Source organism: Myripristis murdjan, chromosome 20 (assembly GCF_902150065.1).
Source record: "Myripristis murdjan chromosome 20, fMyrMur1.1, whole genome shotgun sequence".
Classification (NCBI taxonomy): domain Eukaryota; kingdom Metazoa; phylum Chordata; class Actinopteri; order Holocentriformes; family Holocentridae; genus Myripristis; species Myripristis murdjan.
In genome coordinates, this window is record NC_043999.1 from 2300842 (window position 1) to 2322554 (window position 21713).

The 21713-nt window shown below is 42.1% G+C and overlaps 2 protein-coding genes across 2 annotated transcripts in view; both read right to left on the bottom strand.

The window, feature by feature from the left end:
• rmc1 (regulator of MON1-CCZ1) overlaps nucleotides 1-3373 on the bottom strand; it is a 29797-nt gene extending 26424 nt beyond the window's left edge. Inside the window, exons 1-3 of the mRNA XM_030079494.1 lie at nucleotides 3155-3373; nucleotides 1630-1706; nucleotides 435-519 (exon numbers count right to left, since the gene is read on the bottom strand). Coding sequence (XP_029935354.1) covers nucleotides 435-519; nucleotides 1630-1706; nucleotides 3155-3253 — 261 coding nt within the window. The 5' untranslated portion in view covers nucleotides 3254-3373. The remainder of the gene's footprint in view (nucleotides 1-434; nucleotides 520-1629; nucleotides 1707-3154) is intronic.
• A 2119-nt stretch (nucleotides 3374-5492) lies between these two features.
• Nucleotides 5493-21278, bottom strand: riok3 (RIO kinase 3 (yeast)). Its single transcript, XM_030079677.1, has 13 exons — nucleotides 20941-21278; nucleotides 16620-16735; nucleotides 15054-15199; nucleotides 14060-14167; nucleotides 13816-13925; nucleotides 11977-12120; nucleotides 11468-11595; nucleotides 10145-10327; nucleotides 9360-9519; nucleotides 8195-8275; nucleotides 7754-7843; nucleotides 7371-7484; nucleotides 5493-7262 (listed from the first exon to the last, which is right to left on the bottom strand). Exons 1-13 carry the CDS (start codon nucleotides 20974-20976, stop codon nucleotides 7149-7151), a joined length of 1530 nt encoding a protein of 509 aa, XP_029935537.1. The 5' UTR covers nucleotides 20977-21278; the 3' UTR covers nucleotides 5493-7148.
• Nucleotides 21279-21713: the final 435 nt, after the last annotated feature.

Here is a 21713-nt window from a genome sequence, read left to right on the forward strand (position 1 = left end):
AATACATAGATAAAAACAATTTTAAAAAATATATATTTTACCTTTATTTTTTGCTTTAAAGTCTAACAGTAGGGGATGATGAGATATTTCTGTCAAGCAAGTAAACATAAAAAAATAGAATAACAATGAAGCCTGCGTTGTGTTTAACCTTCATCGGTTTTTCTTGTTAGATTTTCTTCTAATTTTTTTAATCACTGGTTTATCTTTCTAGTTTCTTATGTTCATTGTCCCCAACAAACCTGGGACAGAAAAACTCTGGGATCATTTGGTCAAAGTGAGAGATGTTTCCTGATCTCCAGCTGCTGGAGCTTATTTCTTATCAGTGACATGACGGTGAAGGAAACGCTGCATTCGATGGAGAAAATTAGCTCAAATAAATTTCAGCACGATGCAGGTTTTTAGCGTTGGCCCTGCCGGCGTCTCAGTGAACTCACCACAGACTTGGAGGTTCTCTGCACAGCCAGGATCTTATTTCCAATGGAGAATTTGATGCACTTCACCTCTCCTTTGTCGTCCATCCTGCGGGAAAAAAAGACAAAAATCTACAAGATCTGACTGAGACGAACATGAGAAGTCAAAAGAGGGAAAAAAATTCACGTTTCAGCCCCTTTTTGTTTTGTTTTTGTTTTTTTTAACCCTTTATTTCAGCAGGAAGGTCCCGTTTACAATCTCTCTTCTGCCAGGGAGTTCAGGTCAAGATGGTAGCAGGAAAAAATAAAAAAAGTTTCATATAAAGTATAAATGAGGACAAATAATATCACAATAAAGAACTGTGATAAAGAATCAAAGTACATATCAAAAACAAAACAAATAAATAAAAACATACAGGGGTCTGGAGCTAAAAAAGATTTTTTAAAAATCATCAATCATGTTTTTATGAAAAATGATTTTAACAGAACGAATATCCTTAAGCAAGGTCATAACTTTGGTATGAAAGGTGTGTGTGTGTGTGAGTTGGGGGGTGAGGATCCACATGGCGATGATTTTATTTATTTTTTTCCATAATTGTGAAAGAACTATTTTCTCCATTCCCTCTGCAGAACATCTACTACGTGGACGTTTCCTGCAGAAGCAACCTGCCGGATCTACTTTCCAAATCAAACAGGGAAATAAAAATAATAAGAAAAAAGTCGTTTCACTTGTTCAACAAAAAAAAAGTGAGGCAGGACTTGGTATGTTGGTATGACAGTGTATTAGTGCCACTGCAGAGAGAAAAACATTATGGAGCTGGACTCAGAAAGCACAATTTCTTAAAGTCAGAAATTTGTGAGTTTATAATGTCAGAATTTTTTCTTTTCATTTCTTTTCTGATAAATTTTATGACTTTAATGTCAGAATTTCGACTATAATACTAATAATACTATAATAATAATATAAATGTTGACTATAATCTGAAAAAATCAGAGTTTTTTTCTCATAAATTTGTGACTTTTTTCATGTAACATTACCACTTAAATCTCAGAGAATAATCAAGTTTTTGTCTCATAAATTTACGATTTTAATCCTATAAATTCTAAGTTTTCTTCTCTGAACATGACCCCTGTAGTTTTTCTCCGTACAGTGGCCCTAAAACACCGTCAAATGTCCCTCACTGAGGTTTAAAAAAAAAAACGGGGCGGTTCCAGGTACCTGAAGGCGACGGAGTTCTTGTCGTCGGGGCCTTTGACCACGACGCCCGTGGCCCCGCCTGAACGCACCGCGAACACCTGAAGGCAGCAAACACGACACGAGAGACGTCAACACAACCAGGATGTCAACCATCACTGAGAACTGAAGCCGTACCGCTGATAAACAATACTGACATTATCAATACTGCAGCAATAAACATGAGAATTGTTCAAAATGATGTCTAAAATTGTTACATGACTTTTTACTTTTACTACAACTACTTTTACTTTTCCTGCACTACTTCTACTGCAGTCAGATACCAGCAGAGGAACAGTACTTCTACTTCTACTGCAGTCACATACCAGCAGAGGAACAGTACTTCTACTTCTACTGCAGTCACATACCAGCAGAGGAACAGTACTTCTACTTCTACTGCAGTCACATACCAGCAGAGGAGCAGTACTTCTACTTCTACTGCAGTCAAATACCAGCAGAGGAACAGTACTTCTACTTCTACTGCAGTCAAATACCAGCAGAGGAACAGTACTTCTACTTCTACTGCAGTCAAATACCAGCAGAGGAACAGTACTTCTACTTCTACTGCAGTCAAATACCAGCAGAGGAACAGTACTTCTACTACTACTGCAGTCAAATACCAGCAGAGGAACAGTACTTCAACTGGAGGAGCAGTCTGTAGTATTCTTTACACCACTCTTTTTTTTTTTTCCCAATACCAATGACACACCTGGCTGCTGTTTCATTTTAATTTTTTTCTTTAAACATGAGGAAAAGGCAATGAGCAACTTTAGAGATGACCCAAAAATTACAATGAAATGCGTAAAGTTACCAGAAGACGACCCGAAAATTAGCCAAAAGCATTTTTTTTTTATTTTACTGCAACATAATTTCAGATATATTACATGAATAATTGAAGAGTTCATTTGCAAAAACAGATAAAAGCCATTCTTAAAATGAATACACCTTTTTCACTGATACTGCTTGGAGTACACACACACATATACACACATACACACACACACACACACACACACACACACACACACACACACACACAAAGCATGATTTAGGATAATAAACATTATGCCAGATTAAAATAAACATATAAAAAAATAGAAATAAATATAAAGTAAATTGTAATAAAATTCAAAAAAGTTTGAAAAGGTTTAATAAATTCAAATGGAGATATCTGTTTTTGCAAATGAACTCTTCATATTTTCTTATACATTTGGCACCTTGACGAGATCTTTGGTGTAACTTTAAGTTTTTAATTGTTTTGTATCTTAGTGAGTTTGAACTCTTATTTCTGGCTGTCAGCTCTCTGTGTGTGAAAGCAGTTTCCCTCCTGTTCACAGACAACAGAGGAAACATAAAACTTAAATCTTAAATCTTAAAACTTAAATCTTAAAACTTAAATCTCTCTACCTGGCTTGTTTCACCTCATGCTAACGCCGCTAGCTGATGCTAACGGGGCTGCCGTTAGCCTGGCTCGGCTAGCCGGCTAATGCTAACGCTACCTGGCGCTCACCTGTTTGTTGGCCTCGTCGAAGAAGACGTTGTTGACGCTCGAGGCATTTTCAAACTGCACGGGGTTGTCGCACAGCTCCAGGTAATGCTCGTCGCTCATCGTCTCACCTGAGCTGCTCCACGTCCCGCTTTAACCGCGACTTTCTCTGCGTCTTGTGGCGAACGACTAGCTGTCAACAAACCCGCTTCCGGTGCGAGAGTCATGTGACACACACACGCGGTCACGTGGCGCAGGACGGGAAGCTCGCGGAACACTTTTTTCTGTTTTTACTTTTTTTTTTTTTTTTTTTTTAGACGGACAGACGAAGCATGACGTCATGAAAACATAAAGATGTGCAGAAGAGAGAAATACTACTGAAATAAAACATACCTGACAAACAAAACTATATACAAAAGTAATAATACAAATAAAAAATAAACGTCTTTAAAACATAAAGTAGTGCAAAAGAGAGAAATAGAGCAAAACAAAACATAAAAAGAGAGAAAAGAAATTAGTAAAAAGTGACCAGAAAATGACCCCAAAGTTAGACAATTGTTTTCAACTTTGACATATTTTTTTAAATATATAATTTTAATAATTATAAATTAGTTTTTTTTTATTTATTTTTTATCTTGATTTTCTAGTAGTTCTCTATCCTTTTTTCAGCTAATATCCAGGTCATTTTCTTTTAACTTTTCTACTAATTTCTGGTACGTTTTTGCATCATCTCTATCTAAAGTTCCTTGTTGCCTTTTTCTCAGCATATTTCTGAAAGACGTAAAGCTAGTTATGCTCAGGTTTTTAAGATAGATAGAAATGACAAAGATTTACAAGAAAACAGCCTGGAAATAAGCTTAAAAAAAAAAAAAAACTAAAAAAAAAAAAACTAAAAATTACCAAAAAAAAAATGAAATTAACAGAAATAAAGAAAAAAATATGAAAAGAAAAATATAGCGAAATCTGATGTCTATCCAGGGTTCAAAGGATTAATAATACTTCTAATATGATGTAATATACTAATATGGTAGTATTATTGTTATTAAATAAAATCTGACATAACAATATAGATAGATAGATAGATAGATATGCTTTATTCCAGACTCAAGGTCCATACAAATGTCCATACAATATGTTTACACTTTGTGGACAAACTCATATCTCCTTTCTTTTCGAGTGTAACACATTTTTTTTTTTTTTTTTTAAAAAAGGCTAACTTAACTGTTTAAACTGGAACACTCCATTTTTTGTTGTTGTTGTTGTTGTTAATCTTTTGAATCAGGTTCATTTGAGGACAAACAGAGCGAGACAGGAGCTTTTCATCTGGAAGGTTTATTGTCACAGCGAGTCACACAGCCGCCACGTGTGTGTGTGTTAACAGCCACACACACACGTCACACCAGCCTCACACATCTTCCCATCAGAAAACACACACACACTCACACACACACACACAGTACTGGGCTGTGGGTGATGATGCGAGGTCACGGCAGGAAAAGGTGATGAAGGTGAGATTATCATCCACACAGCAGCCACCTGTAATCCAGCACAGTCCGCTAATCCCTGTTAGAGCTGTTGAAGCTGAGCCTCTTTCAGGGACAGAGACTCTCTGATAATAAACTCATTAATTAATTGACTGTGAATGAGCTGTTCCAGCAGAGGACGCTGGGAGGAAACTGACCAGAGAGCAGTGACGACTTTTTTTTTGTTTTAAATGTCAAAGGTCATGATGAGCGTTTACATTTTACATCAAGAAAAATGAGCACGACAACATGTTGGTGCCACTGCAGGGAGAAAGGAAAATAATAATAATAATAATAACAATAATAATAATAATAATAATAATATATGTATATACAGGGTGACCCAAAAAAACGGGAATCTTTGAAGTGTGTATTAGCAGACATGAGAAAGTGGCAGCACAATTTTTAAAAATTGTGAAAATTATTAAAATTCCATCATTGTTTCTTCAATTACTATGAATAAAATATTTTTCTTCCATCACTCTTGGTTTTATTGGATTGTTAAAAAGTTTTTTGTGTCACCCTGTATATATATATATATATATGTGTGTGTGTGTAGCTGGAGGAGGTTGGTAATGTTTCCAAGACTGAAGTTGGAAACTTACAAGAAAAAAACACTGATTTGTAAGTGTAAAGTCACAAATTTGAAGGAAAAAACTTTCTGTGATTGTGATTTGAGTTGGTGATATATGAGGAAAAATCTTTACAGGGAAGCAACTGGGAAAAATTGTTTTTCTTTTACTTTTTCTCTTCAGAGTCCAGATGCTGAGGAGACTGTGATTCTGAACTCAAAGCAGCAGGATTTCCTCCTGACTGAATCCCTCAGGAGAACGACTCGGGTTTTTTTTGTTTTTCTTGTAAATTTGTGATTTTATCATCTCAGAATTTCCAAGTTTTTTTCCCATGAATTTGTGAGTGGTTTCTCATAAATTCATGACCATAGTTCCATATTTCTGAGTTTTATTCTCATAAAATTGTGAGTTTTTTTTTTCTTGTAAATTTACGACTTAAATCTTGGATATTCTCATTTTTTTGTTCCAGAACATCACGCCCCTTCCCAGGCTCTGTCATGTTTACGTCTCACTGCAGTGGCTCTAATGGGCCGTCTAAAAAATTAAACCAGAATAAACGTCCAGAAAAACCAAACAAAACTCTCCTGTATGCAGAGTGACTTTATGAATGACAGCTCAGGCATCATGAAGCACAAGTTGACACACAGTGGATATTAAATTAAATGTTTATTACGGTCATCAGAGAGCGATATTGCGCTGCGTTCCAGGGACGTCAGAAACGTTGAAATTCTGAGTTCTTTAAAAATCCAACAGGTCGGCTGTTCAGCTCAGTGTGCAGCACCAGAGCGGCTGTGTGGGGTGAACTTTAAAAATGATCTGCTGGGGATCGGAGAGCACCGGTGGGATTACGACCCCTCAGCTGGGAATTTCACCTTTTCCAACCTGCAGTGGAACGCAGCGCAATACGTTTAGATCACTTCAGTTCATCTGATTTCACCGGGAGAACAAAAATCATCTCTGCTCCAAATGAGCGAAAGAAAAAAGAAAGAAAGAAAGACAAAGTGCAGCCACAGCTAACCAAACCACACCAGCGTGACCTTTGACCCCCCATCCACATGTGAGAGAGAGAGAGATAGATTTAGAGATAGAGAGAGAGAGAGAGCAAGGCAGATAAACCTTAATAAAAAAACCCAACACAGATCCACACATAAAGCAGCTTTGGTTTTTCAATTTTCCCAAATAATTTTTTTCCCTGTTTTTTTTTTTTTTTTTTTTTTTTAAACAGTTTCACACTGGAAACATGAAATGCATCTTCTGGAGTTCTAGCTCTAAATTGAAAAAAAAAAAAAAAAAAAAAATAGATCAAATAATGAAATTCATGCACACAGCTTTGGCTTTCCAGCAGGAGCCTGACTTAAATATGAGGTGTGCCTTTATTTTGAAATTCAGTTTAGTTTTTAAAGCTGAGTGGATGCACTTTTCAGTCTGTGTGTGTGTGTGTGTGTCTTCTGGAGAGACTGGGCGAGCGAGGACAACAGACAATAAGAGAGAGAGAGAGAGAGAATGAAAGGGGAGAAAATGGGACTGAAAAAAGAGAAAAAAACAGCAGAAGAAAGCAAGAAGCAGTAAAAGGATGAAATCGAGCGAGAGAAGAAGAGCGAGAGCGGGCGACCCGTCTCCGCTCTGCTACCCAGAATCCCCTGTGAGACGCGTCTGCGGGGACGGCCCCGCCTCGGAGGCGGCGCTCGGGCGTTCTCCACTTCAACATCTAAAACAAGACAAATTCATTTAGGCGAGGGTGTCAGCTCTCCTCCGGCCAGGGGGGGGCGCTCCATCCTGACGCTTTAAATGTGCGGCGGCGGGAGGAGGGGGGAGGAGCCGCTGGGTCCCCGGCGGCCTCCTCCTGCTGCGTCTGTCTCCTCCTCCTTACAGCGGTTTCAACACGGCGAGATCGAAGAGCGAGGGCGAGAGTGGGCGGGGCCGTTAGTCGTCTGCGTCGGGTTTTAAAGGGGGGCCGCCGTCGTCCGTGGCAACCGGGAACGTCTTCTTCCCCCGCCGCTGCACGTGGTCCTCGTTCCTCTTCTCCAACGCCACGATCTGAGGGAGGGAGAGAAGACAATCACAAAGCATGTTACTGTGCAGGCGGAGCTGTGTGTGTGTGTGTGTGCGTGTGTGTGTGTGTGTGTGTGTGTGTGTGTGTGATACCTGGGCTATGAACGCAGCCTCGTCCTCCTCACAAACGGTGATGTTGAGTCCGGTCACGGCGTTGAAAAGGTCGTACACGTTCATCGCCTCGCTCACACCCCGCTTCTGGAAGAACTGCACACACACACACACACACACACACACACACACACACACACACACACACACACACACACACACACACACACACACACACACACAGTCAGTCTGTCAAGCTTTGTCGGTTCAACTTTATTTTTCATGTTGCTGTTAAATCTGTAAGAAAAATGGACTAGAAATTAAATAAATAAATAAATAAATGAATAAATAAATAAATAAATAAATAAATAAATAAAAAATTAAGACAAAACATCTAAACACATCACAGCGTCCCGGTCCGTTACCGTGGAGACGTTCCTGCAGTCTCTGAAGAGGAACTCCAGGCCGTGAGGGTGGGTGGGCTCGACCGACTGACTGACGTCTATCAGCCACACCTGCCACACACACACACACACACACACACACACACACAGAGAGAGATTAAGCACGACACATGTATTACAGTGTGTGTGTGTGTGTGTGTGTGTGTGTGTGTGTGTGTGTGTGTGTGCGTGTGGGGTGGTGTCTGTCAATCAAGCTTTCTATGTGGGAGGGAACAAACAAAAGGAGGGACAGACAGGAAGAGGGAGGACGAAAACACAAGAAGACAAAAAAAGAGATGATGCAAGGAAAGAAAGAAAGAGAGAGAGATGACGTGAAAGAATTAAAAAGGGAAAGAAAGAAAGAAAGAAATTGAGAGATGAAAGGATGAACACACACACACACACACACACACAGGGCTGTACCTTGCTGTCGTGCCACAGCATGTTGTATTCACTCAGATCAGCGTGGACCAGATTACACTGCTGATACAGCTGCTGCATCATCTGGAGAGAGAGAGAGAGGGAGAGAGAGAGAGAGAGAGAGAGAGGGAGAGAGAGAGAGAGAGAGAGAGAGAGAGAGAGAGAGAGAGAGGTCAGAGAAGGTTCCTTCATCAGATTCAAACAGAAAATCCCAGACCGAGGCTCAGACTCCCTCAGAGCCTCGAGGAGAAGAACTGAACTAAAGACAGCCAGCCAGGTAAGCCCCGCCCAGAGCCAGGTAAGCCCCGCCCAGAGCCAGGTAAGCCCCGCCCAGAGCCAGGCAAGCCCCGCCCAGAGCCAGGCAAGCCCCGCCCAGAGCCAGGCAAGCCTCGCCCAGAGCCAGGCAAGCCCCGCCCAGAGCCAGGTAAGCCCCGCCCAGAGCCAGGTAAGCCTCGCCCAGAGCCAGGTAAGCCCCGCCCAGAGCCAGGTAATACCCGCCCAGAGCCAGGCAAGCCCCGCCCAGAGCCAGGTCAGCCCCGCCCAGAGCCAGGTAAGCCCCGCCCAGAGCCAGGTAAGCCCCGCCCAGAGCCAGGTAAGCCCCGCCCAGAGCCAGGTAAGCCCCGCCCAGAGCCAGGTAAGCCCCGCCCACCAGCCTTTTATTATTATTTTTTTTATTTTATTTTATTTTATTTTGAACGTGTTGTATAAAGGACAACAGACAATGCACCAGCAGCGTAACAGTAGAAGAAAAAAAGTTTAAAAAATAAATAAAATAGATAAATTCAATGTTCAAAAGGGAGCAGGAAGAAGTTAAAAACTTATACGATCCTACCTCTTGAGTTTCTATATATTACATATATATTGTATCATACTCTAGTAATTATCATCAATATTATATTATTAATGTATCAAAATATAGAAAAATATAGAATCAGTGAGCAGAGGAGCAGTTCACACATCTGTTACTGCTGACAACGTCAAATTAAAATAAACATTGTAACTTAAATATAATACTACTGCCTAATGCTAAAGTCAGTGTTGTGCAAATGTTTTACAGAAATAACGCTCCGCCTCAGAGCTGGGTCACAGGGCCCAGAGGGATCCTCTGGTCACTGGGCGGGACGGTCCCACACAGGAGGGGCGGCGGCGGGGACAGGAAGTGACTCACGTGCAGGACCTGGCAGTAGGCGCTCCTCATGTCGTCCGAGCCCAGCATGGCGTCCTTCAGCTTGGGAGCAGGAACGTGGTCTGTCCCAATGAAGGACATGACCAGGATGTGCTTCTTCAGCAGAACCACGTCGGGACAGGGGATCTCCGCCTTCTTCATCCTGGACACACACACACACACACACACACACACACACACACACGCTGACATCAGTCCTAATCACATCTACAGGTTTCATCTGCTCTAGTTTTGTCCCACATGTGTTGCCGTCGGGGTCCCCAGGAGGTTCCAGCACTGAAAATGTCTTCCGTTGTGGATTTTCGTTTGTTGTTTGTTCTGTATCACTTTGGATTTAGGAAGATATGAAGATGGTGTCTGCTGGTACTCTACTCATTTACTTATTTGTCTGTTTACTCATTGTTGTTGTTGTTGTTGTTATTGTTGTTATTGCTGTTGTTGCAAAGGTCTAGGGAAATAGAAGATCTTTGTCGAGTTGTAATGAAATGTATGGTGAAGATGGATGTTTGTTTAAATTTGATATTATTTCTATTAGACCTACTCATTAATTACATTTTGTATTGTAACAGGCACAGGGTGTTTCACTTATTCACATATAAAAAAAAAATGTATATATATGTATATATATATATATATATATATATATATATATATATATATATAAAACATTTGGACGACACTGACTTCAGCATTAGGTAACAGTCATATTTAAGTTACAATGTTTATTTTAATTTTACATTTTACATTTTGAGCAACGGGGCGCTCACCTGCTCAGGTTGTGCATCTCCTTCTCGGCCCACAGCCTGATCACCTTGCGGGGGTTCAGTTTGCTGAAGCGCTCTTTGAAGCGGTAGTCGTCTTTGATGTAGCGGTCTCGGTTCTTGAACTCGTTCAGCGTCGTCTTGAACACCTTCAGCACCACCTCGTCCGGGACGGGCTGCTCCTCCAGGCTGACGCACGCCAGCACACACGCACACACACGCACACACACACACACACACACACACACTTTAAGTTACAGTCTGTGCATGTCAAAGTGAAACGTAGGGTTGATTTTGCAACAGAAAAAAAATGAGAACAGAAACTTAGAGCTGGACGATGTGGACAAAACTTCATACCTCAATTTCAAAGTTATTATAGTTCATTAAAACTACCGTATTTCACCAATTAATCGCCCGGGCATTTAATATGCCAAATCAACTTGGACCCCGGGCGTTTAAAAGAACCAGGTGGCTCTTCGCTGCAGGCCTTTATTTATTTTTGCACAGACCTGCACCAGGCCGTTACTGTGATGACAGCTACTGTCCAACATATTTACAGTCGGGCAATTTAAGATTACGGTGCACCCTTTTTTCTAACGTTAGCTAGCGCTCTTATTTTGACAGAAAACGAAAGTGCCGCACTGTTATTGTGCAGCTAACTGTTTACTTCTGCATAAATAAGGTGAATAGCCTTATTTTGGGTTACCTCAATATAATGCAAATAATCGCCCCGGCGGTTATTCGGGTGGGCGTTTAATACGCAAAATGGGTGCAGACCCCAGGCGTTTATAAGAACCCGGCGGCTATTTGCGGCCCGGTGATTAATTGGTGAAATACGGTAAACTAAAAACTAAAACCACGAGGAAACAGAATTTAGAAAAAAAGGAAACTAACAAATGACATTGTGTATTTTTAAAACTAACGACAATAAAACTATAAGAAAGTGTGTTCAGTGTGAAGCCTGAACCCTAAATGTGATATTGTCCTATTGTTGCCTTTTGACATATGAATATCACTCATGTTCACATCTAGATAACGATATTATGATAATATGTTATTCAGCTGTGTGAAGAATTTATAAAATCCTAGAGAAACAGCTTTTAATCGATAACTGGTTGTATCTCCTGTTGGAACAGGATGTTAGAGGCCGTGACAGAATCTGAATAAACCAGGTCAGGTCAGTTATGAGGAGAGAAAATCTGGGTTTTATGAGCTGAAGTTTTGTATTCAGACTGATCACAGAGCAGCTGAGTTCCAGGAGGGAGACGCCGTGCGGTTTGGATTCAAAGACACGAGAAAACAAAATGAAGGTTCGGTCCGGCCGCCCACCTCCCCCCGTCGGCGTGGAAGACGACCGACTCCTTCCCCGTGCTGATGCAGCCGTTGATGTTGTCGAGCACGCCGGCGTTCACCATCTTGTACATGAGCAGACGAGTGCGAGGGTCCACCGCTTGTTCCTGAGGGAGGGGGAGAGAGGGGGAGAGAGAGAGAGAGAGAGAGAGACAGAGAGAGAGAGAGAGAGAGGGAGGGAGAGAGAGAGAGAGAGAGGGAGAGAGAGAGAGAGGGAGTGAGAAAAAGGAGAGAGAAAAAGGAGTGTTTAAGATAAATCAGTGGCTCTCAAACGCTGCTGCCTGTGTGGGAAAAATGTATTTAAAATAATAAAAGAACTATACCGGTCATTTCATTTCAAAATTAAACAAAAATATTTATTTGCTTTTTTTTTTTTTTTTTTTTTAAGAAAAATACACAAATACAAAAATATGTGTGTGTGTGTGTGTGTGTGTGTGTGTGTGAGTGTGAGTGTGAGTGTGTGTGTGTGTGTGTGTGTGTGCACGCACGGCGGTGGAGTGCTCCTTCTTGTCGTGCAGCCGGGCGCTGCGGCGCTGCTCGCTCTGACAGTGACGCTTCAGAGAGTTGAACACCTGATTGGACAACTTCAGGTCCATCCCCAAGCCATCACCCACATGCACCTCCGGAGCAAACTGAGGAGGAGAGAGGGAGGAGGGGGGAGGAGGAGGAGGAGGAGAGAGGGAGGAAGAGAGGAGGAGGAGAGGGAGAAGAGCGAGGAGGAGGAGAGAGGAGGAGAGGGAGGAGGAGGAGAAGAGAGGGAGGAGAGAGGGAGGAGGAAGAGGAGAAAGAGAAGGAGGAGGAGAGGGAGGAGGAGGAGGAGGAGGAGAAGAGGGAGGAAGAGAGGAGGAGGAGGAGGAGAGGGAGGAGAGAGGGAGGGAGGAGGAGAGGGAGGAGGAGAAAGAAGAGGAGGAAACAGAGAAAGGGAGGAGGAGGAGGAGAGGGAGGAAGAGGGAGGAGGAGACAGGGAGGAAGAGGAGAGATGGAGGAGGAGAGAGGGAGGAAGAGAGGGAAGAGGAGGAGGAGAGGGAGGAGGAAGAGGAGGAGGAGAGAGGGAGGAGAGGGAGGAGGAAGAGAGGGAGGAGGAAGAGAGAGGGAGGAGGAGGGAGGAGGAGAAGAGAGGGAGGAGAGAGGGACAGAGGAGGAGAGGAAGGAGGAGGAGAAGAGAGGGAGGAGAGAGGGAGGAGGAGGAAGAAGAGGAGGAAGAGGAGAGGGAGGAGGAGGAGGAGGAGAGGGAGGAGAGAGGAAGAGGAGGAGAGAGGGAGGAGAGAGGGAGGAGGAAGAGGAGAAAGAGAAGGAGGAGGATGAGGAGAGGGAGAAGAGAGGGAGGAGAGAGGGAGAAGAGAGGGAGGAGGAGGAGAGAGAGGGAGGAGAGAGGGAGGAGGAGGAGGAGAGGGAGGAGAGAGGGAGGGAAGGAGAGAGGGAGGAGGAGGAGGAGGAGGAGGAGGAGAGAGGGAGGAAAAGAGGGAAGAAGAGGAGGAAGAGGAGAAGCTTATTTTGACTTTTACAGTGAACAAATGAGAACCATCAGACGTGAGTCCAGCTGGAGGCTCTGGACTCAAACTGTTTGACCATCAGCAAGCGATGACTTCTACCCTTCTTTCTATCTATTTATCTCTCTCTCTCTGTGTCTCTCTGCCTGTCTCTCTGCCTGTCTCTCTCTCTCCCTCTCTCTCTGTCTCTCTCTCTCTATCACCCTGTAATATTTCCATGCCAACCGTTAGCCCAGCATGGTTTTTCCTCTGGACCTGCCCCCCCCCTGTGTCCACAAAACAAGTTAAATGAGCTCGTCCTCTCAGAGTAAACACAGTGCGTGGCTGTTTGGCCTCCTGGGGCTGCCGTAGTCCGCAGGCAGGATGGACACTGCAAAAACTCAAAATCTTACCAAGATTATTTGTCTTATTTCAAGTCAAAAATGTCTTATTCCTAGTCAAAATATCTCATTACACTTAAAATAAGACATGATCACCTCAGAAGGAACTTGTTTTTAGACAATTGTCTCTTGTTTCAAGTGAAAATTTGCTTGTTTCATTGGCAAAATTTGTTTCTTGTTTCTAGCTGATTTTCACTTATTTCAAGTGAATTTTCACTTTTTCCACTGGCAAATTTTGCCAATGAAACAAGCAAATTTTCACTTGAAACAAGTGAATTTTATTTGTCTATTTCTTTTTGTCTAAAAACAAGTTACTTCTGGGGTGATCATGTCTTATTTTATGTGTAATGAGATATTTTGACTAGGAATAAGACATTTTGACTTGAAATAAGACAAATAATCTTGGTAAGATTTTGCGTTTTTGCAGTGGAGGTGTTTCCACAGGTGGGTGTCTTACGTTGTCCATGCGGGCGGTGTTCTTGCGGCCGCACATCACCTCGTCGTGCTTGGTGGTGATGTTCTTGCCCTTCCCTGTGAAGCCCTTCCTGGGCGTCGTCTGCGGCTTCTCTGGGGGAGGAAGAGGAGCACAGGAGGGTCACCGCCACCGGCCAGGGGTCACCGGGTTACAATACAACTGTGTGTGTGCGTGTGTGTGTGTGTGTGTGTGTGTGTGTGTGTGTGTGTGTGTGTGTGTGTGTTACCGGCTCTGTAGGGGTCGTCTCTGGTGTCCTGCCAGTCCACCTCGTCCTCTGAGCTGTCGCTGTCTTCGTATGGATGGACCATGCGGTAGTTCTCAAAGGAGATGGACACTGCACACACACACACACACACACACACACACACACACACACACACAGTCATGATGAGCGGTGTTTCTCCAGGGCGGTAAACACAGTTAGTCGGTGCAGAGGAGGCCTGTGGCGGCGGTGACACCACACTCACCTTCACACCAAACATAACGCTCATGTAACTCGCTGCTATTTGTTGTTTTGGCCTGTTTTTCTTTTTTATTTTTCATTAACAATGTGTTTTCACCCGTTTAAAGTGGCACTGCACTGCAAAAACTCAAAATCTTACCAAGAATATTTGCCTTATTTCTAGTCAAAATATCTCATTACACTTGAAATAAGACGTGATCACCAAAGAAATAACTTGTTTTTGTGAAAATTGTCTGAAAACAAGTTACTTCTGAGGTGATCACGTCTTATTTTAACCCCTTCAGACTCTGCGTCCACTGGAACGGACATGACATATTTCTGTCTCTAAACCAATAAATACTGGGTAACTGAATGATGTCAGTAATGCTGGGACAGACATCGGACAAGACAAGCAGAGAGTCAGTGCCCATTTTCAATCAAAAATATAAATTTATGTTCATGATAGCCAAACAATTTTTCTGTCAGCATAACTGTAACTGTTACAAATGATAATATTTTAAGTAATTTTGAACATACATCATGTGGTTAATTTACAGGATTTTTTCAAAGTCTGATGTCCATTGCAATGGACATGAAAAAATACTATTAAAAACATGAGAAAACATGTTTTTAAACATTTTATGTTGGAGAGTCAGAATCAGTTACATTTTTTTTTTTTGCACAGCAGAAAAAATGCAAGTGTAATGAGATCTTTTGTCTAGAAATAAGACATTTTGACATTTGAGTTTTTGCGGTGTGTTACTCTGCGTTCTCCTACCTTTGCTGTCTCCGTTGAACTTCCTCTCCTCCAGGCGGAGCTGCGTGTCGAATTCGCGGTCGTACTGCATCTGCAGCATCTGGGCCAGCATCAGGTCGCTGGTCGTGTCGGGATCCTCCCCCGACAGCAGCAGATCTGCGCCGGGACTGACACACACACACACACACACACACACACACACACACACAGACACAGACATGTCATCAGAAATGTGTTTGAGGATGTTATTTTGTGTAACAACGTGCTGCTGAATAAACGCGGGGATGGAGGGTCAAAGCGTCTGCGAGCGGTGTGTCCTCTGCTGTGTCCGCTGAGCGATCACACACACACACACACACACACACACACACACACACACACTCAGCGAGCGGCTCATTAAAACCAAACGAGCTCCGACAGCAGGAATCAGACAAGCGGCTGTGTACAGCGCGGCGTGTTCCTCTGCCGCTTGCCAGGCACATTAATCACAGTGTCACTGCAGATCTGTGCTGAAGGATTTGATTGTACTCATTTTATTGACAGGAGCCCGGCAGGCCCGTCTGCAGTCACCCTGCAGCGGGACGCCGGCTCATCTGATCAGAGCAAACACCTCACTGCAGACTTCATGACCTGATGTGGAACAGCCGACTGATCCTCAGAGACAACAGACAAGTTTCTTTATCCTCCTGAGAGCCAGCCTATTCAATGATGGACATCAACTGATCGTCTATATCCTTTTACTCATTTGAGCTCCCCTATCAAGTCCTAGTGTACAGAGGACATCCAGGCCTTTCCAATGATATCTCATGTGATAAGGTGGGATGAGGGAAACACCCACTTTCTATTGAGCCAAAATGGCAGCTGCAGAAAAACGCACATGTCGTGAAAAAAGAAACAGGAAGTCAAATATTGTTTAGCTATTGGTTTTTACTTATGAAAATTATATATTTTCTTGTTAATGGCATTGATTGTCTGTAATTGATTATCTGTGGTTATATGATTTTTTTTTTATTTATTTAAATTTAAAATTATGTTTTTTACAGTAAAATCCACTACAGTGGACGTACTGCAAAATCTAAAATAAAAATATTTTTGTGAAATTCTAAATTGAGAGTTGTTGTTTTAACTCTAAATAGACAAGAAATCACAAAAAAAAGTTAAATTGGAAGACACTTTTTTTCCTCGGGTCTCAGGAGGATATGACAGTGGTTCCCAACCCAGTCCTCAAGCCCCCACCTGTCCTGTAGGATTTTGTTTCAGCTCTCCTCTCTCACACCTGATCCAGTTAAAGGCTTCAAGCTGATTGGCTGAAACAGATCTACCTGCTTCATAAAACTCATTTAAAACAAAGAAACAGACTGAAGAGCGCCCTCCTGTGTTGATCTGAGCTGAACGTTCAGCAAAAACAAGAAGAGAGGGGCTTTAAGTCTTTTGAACCTGAGTGAAGGTACGAGATTCAAAACCACAGAGGAAAAAGGTGACAAGCAATTTAGCAAGAAATTATCATCAACAAATAAGAGACAGTAAGTAAACAGTACCTGAATATATATATTAAATTAGATTATAAATTTAACACAGGTAACTTACTCAGTGAGTGTTGGGAAGGCGTTGTTCTCCTCGTCCAGCTGCCTGGCGAGCTGCTCGCTCATCACATCGGCCAGAGAGCAGGACGGAGCCGCCGGGGCCACCGACCCCCACGGGCTCTGAAACACACACACACACACACACACACACACACACACACACACACACACACACAGTTAGGACTTTGTATTGATGATATCTATTTGTTTCGCCCTATGTTTGACATAACAGAGTTTTGGTTAACCCTCTGAAACCTATGAGCAAAAAAACCCTATTCATTTTTATGTTTTTTTAATGGCTGCTTTGGCCTATGAAGATGACATTTTCCCCACTAGAAAGTGTAATCTTGCCTATAAATAAATAAATAAATAAATAAATAAAAATCTAAAATGTATCAGGTATCTGGTAATTTTCCAACAATTAGTTTTGTTTTGGTAATTTTCTTGTAACTGAATTTTAAATATAAAATGCTTCTGAAAGGAATAAGGAGAATTTGAATGTTTCAAATGTATAAACTTCTTTAATTGTAGAATTTTTTAAAAAACTAAGTTATTTATATCAAATTTAACAAGCAATAAAAACACAGATTCATAAATATGACGTACACGGGGAAATTACAGCAGGAAATGCAAATTACAGCAGGAAATCTGAAGCAGCGACGTCATGACTTTGAAAGGGAACCAAAACAACACAACTCAGGGTGGAAATTCAGAGATTATGAAGTCAAAGGCAGATTACTATGAGGAAAAGCCTTAAGACAGGTGACACCCCGGTGATACTGGTTTAAATTTGAAACACAAAACATGAAGCCCAAGTTTGGGAATGTGATTAAGTAAATTCTAAAGTTTTATTTTTTCCAAGTTATGTGGTTAACTTGATAAGAGATGCCACTCTGCTTATTATAAGTCCATAAAATGAGTTTCTGACTGGCTACTGAAGGAAGGTAAGAGTTAGATGGAGGTGTTCTTTAATGAAATTTGGTACCAAACTTTCAGAGCCTGACAACAGAGTCCTCATAACTGGGAGAGAGAAACTGATCCACTAAACTATCATGATCCTTTTTTTAACAATTTAGTCAGAGCCTTTTTTTTAAAATCTTGACATCACTGTATAAAATGACCTATAGTAACCTCTGGGATAATCACAGCCTCATCAGACTTTACACACACACTAGAGGAGAATTCAAAAAACAAGAATCGCAATAAGCATCGAATAGTAACAAAGTATCGCGATAGTATCGAATCGGGAGATTAAACATATGGTCGCACCCCTGCCACCTTTAACATGTGGAAAGGTCAGGGTTGCCAAGTCCGCGTTTTTTCCGCCAAATTGAGCTACTTTTTAAGTGTTGCCGCGGGTAACAAATTTTGTCTGCGGGTTGGGCTTGGGCAGACATGAATAGAGATTCATATTTAGACTGACCAATGTTTATACCCAAATCCTGTCAAACTGACTCCGGGCCAGATCAGCATATAAACTATCCACATATGTCACCTGCTCCACAGACAAATAATATGCCAATGCTGTGTGAGGCCACTCAGCACATGTCCAATCACATCATCAGCACCACTCAGCTGAAGTAAGGTATCCCATATTATATTTTAAGTTCTGATATACTGTAAATTAAATAGGTGAAAGAACTGTTACGGGAAATTGCCTTTAATGTTTATGGTGTTATTTTATAGATATAGTGCATTTTGCAATTATAGCAATGCTGTTGGGCTTTAAAAGCAACATACACTACTCACAAAAAGTTAGGGATATTTGGCTTTCGGGTGAAATTTCAGGATGAACCTAAAATGCATTATAACCTTTACAGGTGAACTTAATGTGACCTTCTGTAAACTTTTGAATGCACATGTCCAACTGTTCAATGTTTCAGTACTTTTTGCACAAGTTGCTGTTCTCTAACAAGGAGTTTAACGGCAAAATTCACATCAGGTGTTTGATGCTCCAGCTCATCGAGGTCGTATCATTAGGGAACGGCTGCTGGAGACTGGGGTACCTCAGATGGAGTGGCCTGCACTTTCTCAGACCTGAATCCCATAGAAAACCTATGGGATCAGCTGAGTGGCCGTGTAGAGGCTGGAGCTCTGTACCCCAGAACCTCAATGTCCTGAGGGCCGCCCTTCAAGAAGAGTGGGATGCCATGCCTCAGCAGACAATAAGTCGACTTGTGAACAGCATGAGACGTCGTTGTCAAGCTGTAATTGATGCTCAAGGGCACATGACAAGTTATTGACACTGACATTTTTTGTTGTGGTATACCCACCACTGTTGTTGGCTTTTGTTTCAAGAAATTGTTTGAGATGAGGAAATCACCAGTGTATGCTTCTGCTTAAATGCCCTACTTTCATGATATAATATCACTGTAGCGTGAACTTTTTATATTTTCCATAAATTTCACCCAAAAGCCAAATATCCCTAACTTTTTGTGAGTAGTGTATATGGATTTTTATGGGCATATTTTGAGTTCTGGTATTGGGCTCATTTTTGGGCCCTTTTTATACCAGGTTGGGCTTTGGGTTTTGAGCTGGTTTTGAGTTGCTGTTTGGCTGCTTTTGTCTCACAGACCTGGCAACCTTGGGACAGGTGACATCAGTGGGAAACTCCCGTCCATATTAAATGGAGGACTGGTTTATGGTGGAGACCGGTGGCGGCCAGACAAGTCCGGGCAAGTCCGGAGTGTCCCCGCCCCTCCGCCCACCACACCGAGCCGGCAGCCGAGCTCAAGCAAAACAAGCTCAACATGTGGACATCAAGCCTGGAAAGTTATCACCGTGTATCACCTACCCCCTGTCTGTCTATCTATCTACCTGTCTGTCTGCCTGCCTGCCTGTCTGTCTGTGGCCGGCCAGCTCACCTCAGCCTTTTTAGTCCAGTAATTTTAGGCCAAAATTGGGGTCAACCTAGGACAAATTGCAAGAGAAGCAAACTCAACTGGTTTTGTATCCTCAGTTTGTCCTGAGTGAGGGGAAAAAAGTCCCAAGAAATCCCATTGGTGGAAAGTTTTGAAAATCACCTATTTATGACCACATATTACCAAAAAACACTGTTTTTAACACACAGGGGAAAGGGGGTCAAAATTTTACTTTCAGATATCACTATAAAAATTCACAAGTTGATTACACACATAAAGACAAGAAAAAAAGTCAATTACAAGTTCTTTGAATTATCCTGTTTACAAATGCATATCACACATTATCTGATTTGATATGCGCTAATAAGGAATATAAGGAATAAATGATAGAAGAGACATTTAAACAGTGGATTAAAAGGTTACTATATATATAGTAACTTTGAATTAAAAGGTTACTATATAACAGTGAATTAAAAGGTTGTTATATATATAGTACCCTTTTTAACTCACTGTTTTAATATCTGTTCTGGCATTTATTCCTCATATTCATTATTAATGCATATCAAATCAGATAATGTATGATATGCATGTGTAAACAGAATAATTCAAAGAACTTGTAATTGACTTTTTTTTCTTGTCTTTGTGTGTGTAATCAACTTGTGAATTTTTATAGTGATATCTGAAAGTAAAATGTTGAACCCCTTTCCCCTGTGTGTTAAAAAAAAAAAAGTGTTTTTGGTAATATGTGGTCATATATAGGTGATTTTTAAAACTTTCCACCAATGGGATTTCTTGGGACATTTTTCCCCTCACTCAGGACAAACTGAGGATACAAAACCAGTTGAGTTTGCTTCTCTTGTTATTTGTCCTAGGTTGACCCCAATTTTGGCCTAAAATGACTGGACTACTAGAGGAGAATTCAAAAAACAAGAATCGCAATAAGCATCGAATAGCACCAAAGTATCGCGATAGTATCGAATCGGGAGATAAACATATAGTCGCACCGCACCCCTGCCACCTTTAACATGTGGACAGGTGACATCAGTGGGAAACTCCCGTCCATATTAAATGGAGGACTGGTTTATGGTGGAAACCGGTGACGGCCAGACAAGTCCGGGCAAGTCCGGAGTCTCCCCGCCCCTCCGCCCACCACACCGAGCCGGCAGCCGAGCTCAAGCAAAACAAGCTCAACATGTGGACATCAAGCCTGTGAAGTTATCACCGTGTATCACCTACACCCTGTCTGTCTGCCTGCCTGTCTATCTGCCTGTCTGTCTGCCTGCCTGTCTGTGGCCGGCCAGCTCACCTCAGCCTTTTAAGGCTCGATCCGCTGAGGCCATGTTGGATAACCAAGTGTCTAACATTAGCTAACACCACCCGGCTAGCCAGCTCACTTAGCTCTGCCAAGTCTAACAGCCGATAAGATGTGACAGCCGAAGCTAGCCGAAACATCGAGCCGCTCACCTTTGGTGTTTCTGTACTGACTCCCGTTTGATCCATGTCCACAGCAGCGTTTTATCAGGAGTTTCCCTGGAAAGTGAATGTTGGCTGGCTGACGGGGCTAACGCTAGCGAGCTTCCGGGCAGAGATGGCGAGAGATGGCACGCGAAGTTAGCGGCGAATAACAACGTCCCGCGGGATGACACGTACAAATAACCGTCGTCGAACGTTCAATAAATATATTATAAAACAGGACAAACTACAAAACAGTAAGAAAAATCCGAGGAGAAGTGAAGGCTGACACGAGGTAGTGCGTTCCTGCCGAGGGTCCGAGCACCGAGTGATCTGATCTGCTGACAGCTGGAGGCGACAGGCGGAGCGAGCGCAACACCTTCCGGTACCACGACTTTCAGAATAAAGTCTGCAGCGCTGAAATATTCACTGAGACGTTTTCATTTTGCACAAATACGAATAATTTAGCAACAAAATGCAACTGCACAGTACGTATAATGTTTTGTTTATGATATTAACTACTGTAAAATCCGTGTCTGAAATTCTCCTGTACAGTTAAATAGAGATTTATCATTTTTACTACAGAGGTTACACAGATTAAGTATCACACAGTGTATCTTTCATTGATAATGAACAAAATATGTGTCAGCGCACACACCTGCACAGCTTCATAGATTTATATTCATCTCCAGGTCACAGATCAGTGTGGCTTGATTAAACACTGTATGTTGAGAGTCAAATCCCAGGATTTTATTTTGAAAGGGTTTAATTCACCCCTCTGAACA

Bases quoted from the DNA above. Each gene is read 5' to 3' on its own strand.
- riok3 (XM_030079677.1), bottom strand. From the start codon at position 20,976: ATGGATCAAACGGGAGTCAGTACAGAAACACCAAAG. The intron at 15,200-16,619 runs GTAAGTTACCTG...TGTGTGTGTCAG, and splicing joins GCCTTCCCAACACTCACTGA to TCCCGGCGCAGATCTGCTGC. The intron at 10,328-11,467 runs GTGGGCGGCCGG...GGCGTGCGTCAG, and splicing joins TTCCACGCCGACGGGGGGAG to CCTGGAGGAGCAGCCCGTCC.